The 6130-nt window shown below is 58.3% G+C and overlaps 1 protein-coding gene across 2 annotated transcripts in view; it reads right to left on the bottom strand.

The window, feature by feature from the left end:
* The window catches only part of TNFAIP8 (TNF alpha induced protein 8), a 139532-nt gene extending 133408 nt beyond the window's left edge, over positions 1-6124 (bottom strand). For both annotated transcript variants that reach the window (XM_027765893.1, XM_006162339.3), the window contains exon 1: positions 6011-6124. Coding sequence is in view for 1 of the 2 variants with exons in the window: in XM_006162339.3 (XP_006162401.1) it covers position 6011 (1 nt within the window). In the remaining variant the exon portion in view is untranslated. The remainder of the gene's footprint in view (positions 1-6010) is intronic.
* Positions 6125-6130: the final 6 nt, after the last annotated feature.

Here is a 6130-nt window from a genome sequence, read left to right as displayed (position 1 = left end):
CCTAAAAAAAAAAAAAAAAGTTGCCCTCGTGCACGGGCGGCTCTCTGGTGCCCTGGCTGACCGTCGGCCGACACACACCTGGCCTGCCCTGCCTGGCTCCCTGAGCTGGGTGATCGTGTGGGCCTGCACCTGCGAATCGTGGCTGCTGGCTGCTCCACCCGCTCCCTGGGCCCCTGTGGCGCTGCGAGGAAAAGGGCACATGAGACGCCAGCACCCGTCCTCCCTCTCAGGCAGACTGACACCATCCTCGGGAAGGGGGCCGGCGATCCCGTCAGTCATTACACTTCCTGGGCACCCCCGCCCGCGGCAGATGGGGGAGAAATACCCCGGTTTAGCCCACGGGCAGTCCCTCAGGGGACCCGGTCCCGGAGGGCTGATGCAGACCGTCCAGGCACAGCCCACGCCGGCCGAGCCACGAGCAGCTGACTCCAGCGGAGTCCTCAGAACCAGCCACTTCGTAGCCGAGCTGAGGTCACTTTCAGCCCCACGTTTAGGGAAACTACAAGTGGGACACGTAGCTGAATCGCACTCTGCTACCCGAGAGACTAGCCCCATGTGTTTAGGAGCTGGCCTGGGGGTCAGCACGCCCCACTCCTGCGACTCTGCCATTCCTTTCCTTTTTGGTAGGGCAGGCACATCCAGCACTCGGTCGCCTAGACAGAAATACCGTCAAGCTGGCCCCAAGCCCCTCTCGTTTCATCGAATGGGGTCAATCTACAGAATGGCCTTGCGGACCCCCAGGAAGCCCTGCAGACGGTTCCGAGCCTTGGCACCTCCGGCACCGAACACTGGCTCCCGGAGAGGCAGCAGCTGCTCCCTGAGAGATCAGGCGCCAGCACTTCATTATCCGAGCCCTGACACTTCTTTCCCACAGAGGAAATCATTTATTTGGAATCAGCATTAGAAGGGCATTCAGCAGGGACCAGCAGATGGCACAGCGGTTACATCGCTGGACTCCCATGTAGTCGAATGCAGCTCGGGTCCCACACCCAGTGACTTAAAACTCACCCCGGGCGCGTGTGCGTGCGTGCCCAAGATCCCGAGAGGAGAATGGAGGAGAAGGGATTGCGGCGTGGCCATCCCCCCTGGGGGGTGATTTCTCACTTCCTGTCTCTCTATCTCTGTGTCTCTGGAGAGTGCACTCACCCTCAAAAAAACCCCCCCCGCCACTGAAAAAGAAAGAACATTCGACAGCTGCACAAAGTATATTCATCCTGGTATTTCTGTAACCGTACAACAGACCCATGAGAAATTACTGGAAGGATTTTACTGTCCTTCTTCAGGGTGGGGATATAGCGATGACTTCAGCTTTGGGACCGTCACATCTGAAGCTGGGGAACGTATTCGTGCCTGCGTGACCAGACATTTGCTGAAGCTTAAAAAGCTCTCTCTGCAGATCTGATACTCCGGGCCAGGATCAGCAGGTCCTCTGGACGCCTGTCCTTGAGATGGGAATGCTCTAGGCTTCCCCCGAAGTTTCTGTTCAGGAGCAAGTTCCTCACTAAGGGCCATGGCCATGGTCACCAGCGTCCCTCTGCGAATGGACGGAGACTGCTGGCCGAGTGGCCGAGAACGGGAAGAGCCTCCGAAAGTCCCGATGACACTCTTTGTGCGAGTCCTGCCCTCTCGGACCCCAGGCCTCCATGTAAGCACGGGAAAGTTTGCACACCCTGCACAGCTCAGAGCCACCACCACTGCCACCACGCCACCGTCCCAGCCTGTGACCTCTTTTGAATAAGTTTCCTGTGTAATTTCTTTTTTTGAGAGAGTTTTTTGCTACAGGGCGTGTTTCCTTGCTAGAGAGACAGAGAGATGGAAAGAAAGCAATCACCCCCAGGGGGGATGGCCACGCCACAATCCTTCTCCTCCATTCTCCTCTCGGGATTTTGGGTGTGCATGCGCACACACTCGGCGTCCCCTGGGGTAGATGGCCACGCCACAATCCTTCTCCTCCATTCTCCTCTCGGGATTTTGGGTGCGCATGCGCACACACTCAGCATCCCCTGGGGTAGATGGCCATGCCACAATCCTTCTCCTCCATTCTCCTCTCGGGATTTTGGGTGCGCATGCGCACACACTCGGCGTCCCCTGGGGTAGATGGCCACGCCACAATCCCTTCTCCTCCATTCTCTTCTTAGGATTTTGGGTGCACAAGCGCACACACTCATAGTGAGTTTCAAGTCACCAGGCCTGGGACTCAAACTGCAGTCAACCGCATGGGAGTCCAGCACCTTAACCACTATGCCACCTGCTGGTCCCATTTCTGAAGCGATTTCTATGCTTGATTCAAACACCCAAGAAAATAAAACCCTTGCCTCTGTCAGGTTACCGTGGTGCCACTCGACACACGTGGTCCATGACGAAGGCCAGAGGATGCTCGTTCCTGCTGCTTGTCACCGAGGGACCAAAACGGTCCCCACGAGGAAGCACTTCACCTTGTTTTGCGAAACGCAAGAGAATGCTGAACTCGTTTTGGTCACTAGAGACCTACCTTTGGGGACGCCATCTTATGAACGCAGCTCTTTGTGCAAGGCCCGCCCTCTCAGATCCCAGGCCTCCTGGATCACGGGAACCCGGGGCACACCTGTGCAGCACGCACACAGCCAGTGCATGTGGGAGTGGCCAGACACCTCCAGACCTGAACACCACATACGCTAGGACATGAGAATCAGGCGCAGGCTTCCAGGGTGCCTCGTGCCTACACCATCCAGAATTATCTACTCCCCCCTTAAATTCATTTCCTCCTCGTCAGGCCAGAATGTGGAATAAAAACCAACTGACACTGTGTGACCTCATCTACGTTTTGTAAGACATTTCTCTGACTGTTTTTGTTTTGACCTCAGGTCCCGGGCAGCCCCCGGGAAGGACCTAAGTCCAGAACCCGTAGTCACTGAGACTCCAGGGTGACTGGCACCTGGCCAGAGTTGGCAGCGTGGGAAGTGAACTCCTCCACGGGGCGTGAAGGCTGCGGTGTGAGCAGTGCTCTGGGGTCTGCTGGGCTCTGTGCTCTTGGTGTCAGGTGGTGGATGTGGGCAGTGCAAGGCAGGGCGGGGACAAAGTGAATCTGGCACTGTGCGGTGCTGTCCCTCAACTCCCATCCGAGCCAGGGCTCTCTGCCAGCCTGGGGCAGCCTCCTCTCCGTCACCCGCATCCAGCATACCCCCCACGCCCTCACTGCCCAGCTCAGCGCCCTCAGTACCGGGCTTCACGGGTCGCCTTTGTCCACTCCTGTCCCTCTCTGTAACCTCCCCCCCAAGAAGGGACCGGCGTGCTCAATCCCTGGGACCAGGCGAACACGGCGGGGGCGGTGGGGACGGATCTGCCCGGTGTGGTGTCAAGCTCAGTTCTGCTATAACCGGGTCAGGAAACCCTGAGACCCTGCGGGGCCCACTGCAGTTCCCCAAGCCAGACCCGGTCCTAGCATTTCCTCAGGAGCGCTGTGTGGGTGCAATTGCCTCCCCCCACACACCCTTTCCTCCCATTTCAACACAACGAAGAGCCGCAGAGAACAGGCCTCCTGAAAGTGCTCTGCTCCAGGCCCACACAGCGCCTCACCCCACCACACACACACACGCGCGCGTGGGCTCTCTGCCAGCCTGGGGCAGCCTCCTCTCCGTCACCCGCATCCAGCATACCCCCCACGCCCTCACTGCCCAGCTCAGCGCCCTCAGTACCGGGCTTCACGGGTCGCCTTTGTCCACTCCTGTCCCTCTCTGTAACCTCCCCCCCAAGAAGGGACCGGCGTGCTCAATCCCTGGGACCAGGCGAACACGGCGGGGGCGGTGGGGACGGATCTGCCCGGTGTGGTGTCAAGCTCAGTTCTGCTATAACCGGGTCAGGAAACCCTGAGACCCTGCGGGGCCCACTGCAGTTCCCCAAGCCAGACCCGGTCCTAGCATTTCCTCAGGAGCGCTGTGTGGGTGCAATTGCCTCCCCCCACACACCCTTTCCTCCCATTTCAACACAACGAAGAGCCGCAGAGAACAGGCCTCCTGAAAGTGCTCTGCTCCAGGCCCACACAGCGCCTCACCCCACCACACACACACACACGCGCGTGCACACATACACACGCACACACATACACACATGTGCACACATACACACACGCACGCACTGCAGAGAACAGGCCTCGTGAAAGCGCTCTGCTCCAGGCCCACAGAGCACCTCACCCCACCACACACACACATGTACACATGCGCCCCGGTGTCTGCCCTGGACTTGGGGTTCCAGAACCGCCGAGCTGGGGTACAGCACTATCCAGAGGAAGGCTGTCTAGCCAGAGGCGGACAGAAGGTGAAGAGACGACGGAGCTGAGATGGCCCAGCTCCCACAGCCCTTCCTCCCGAAGTGTGAACACACCAGGAAAGGCACACCGAGGTGAGAAAACGCACCCCGCTGCAGGGCCTGCCCACGCTCGGCGATTCGCTAACGGAATGACTTTCCAATCGACAGGTACCTAGAACACGCTGGAGTGTGAAGTCAGCACCTGTCCAGGCAAAGACCGGGACGCCGAACATCCACTGGGGGCATCTCACAGGGAGGGGGGCCACTTCTCTCAACTCTGCTTCCTCAAATTACAGGTAAAAACTGAAAGGGGGGGGGTGACGCGGACGGCAGGAACAGACATCCGGGACGGGACGTCTGGGGACAAGCTAACTGTGCCACCAGCGAGAACATTAACAGGGACTTGCTGACTTCACACCCCATGACAGATCTAATTAGAAGGTGGCAGTAAATGCTTCCAGGTGTTTAATTAAGTGTGATAATTACTTCTTTCCTTAAAGACCGATGGAGTCATATGTTTACACTGCGAAGTATGTTGACTTCCTCAGAGCAGTGTGGAAACACTTTCGTGTGACGCAGGGTTCAAAGCAGGGTAAAAATACCTGAGCGATCGGCCACTCTCACCAGCTCCTAACTTTCACATCCCAGAGCCAGGGCCTCTTAGAGGCTGCCCAGTACCAGTTCTTTCCTCCGGCCCCACCCGCAGTTTGTTTCCACACCCCTCCATGAGCGACAGCACCTCCTAAATGGAGTCCATCAAGAGAGTGGGAGACTGTTACGGCCATTCTGCTTTAGAGCAAGGACAGAGCAGAGGCTATTAGAACGAGAGGGGACCTCAGCCACTGACCACCCTGTAGATGAAGCCATGTTACAACGCTGCTATGATAACAAAGCGACCAATCAAGTAACTTTTTTAAGGTAGAAATATACTCTGCGAGAGTACTGGCCCCTCTTCAGCTCCCCTCCACCTAAAAATCATTTATGTAGGTGGAATTATCGGTCCTAACCCAGCAGTGAGCAGCTTCAGCACTGGGCACTCTGTCACTGTGCCCCCCCTTCCAGGCCTGTGCTGGGGCATTGCTCTCCCTGTTTTAGAACACTGGCGGTTTAGAAATGAGGTGTCGCTAAATCAATAAACGTCTGTCAGGTGCGCGAGCCTGGTTGATCAAGCGGTCGGTCAGTGGGGCCTGCTTGGGTATCCCTGCAGCAGGTGCTGCAGGCTGAAGGCCACTTGTGAGCTCACGCGCGAGCACACACACGCACACACACACACACACTTTCCCCTTCAAAGGAAGTCTCCACCGAAAGATCTGGAAGCACAGCCCTGGTTTACAATGCAGGGCTGTTCTACAATCTCGGGCCAGCATCTCGGTCTGCAATCTGGGGCATCCTGATAACCCAGCACGTGCGGTTACCGGCGGACGTGACACCTAGCGGGAGCCAAGCCTACAGGAAGGAAGGACGGGCCAGTGGGGCTCAGGGCAGGTCCCCGCCGGTCGCCCGAGTCGGTAAGGGTTCCTAGCCCGGTTTCGGATCCTCAGTGCGACGCAAACTTCGTAAAAACTCCGGAGAGTTTCCAAGGCCGTGCGCTCCGCATCCACTTCCACGCACTCCCACTGCACACACAGCCGCTCACGCTCACTCCCGAAACTTTGGTGAACTATAGCCGCACCCCCAGGAGCCCCGCGAGCGTGTGCGCGGGCGGGCGCGCGCAGGGGGCACTTACTCAGAGAAGGAGGCGCGGGCGCCGGGACGCTGACACGGGGCTGGACGGTCTGGCGGCGCGGAGACCCCGAGTCGCTCGCAGGCTCGCAGGCTCGCGGGCGCTCGCGGACCTCAGCAGACC

This window comes from Tupaia chinensis, unplaced genomic scaffold (assembly GCF_000334495.1).
Source record: "Tupaia chinensis unplaced genomic scaffold, TupChi_1.0 Scaffold139897_1, whole genome shotgun sequence".
NCBI lineage: Eukaryota > Metazoa > Chordata > Mammalia > Scandentia > Tupaiidae > Tupaia > Tupaia belangeri.
This window is presented reverse-complemented; position numbering and strand designations above follow the sequence as displayed.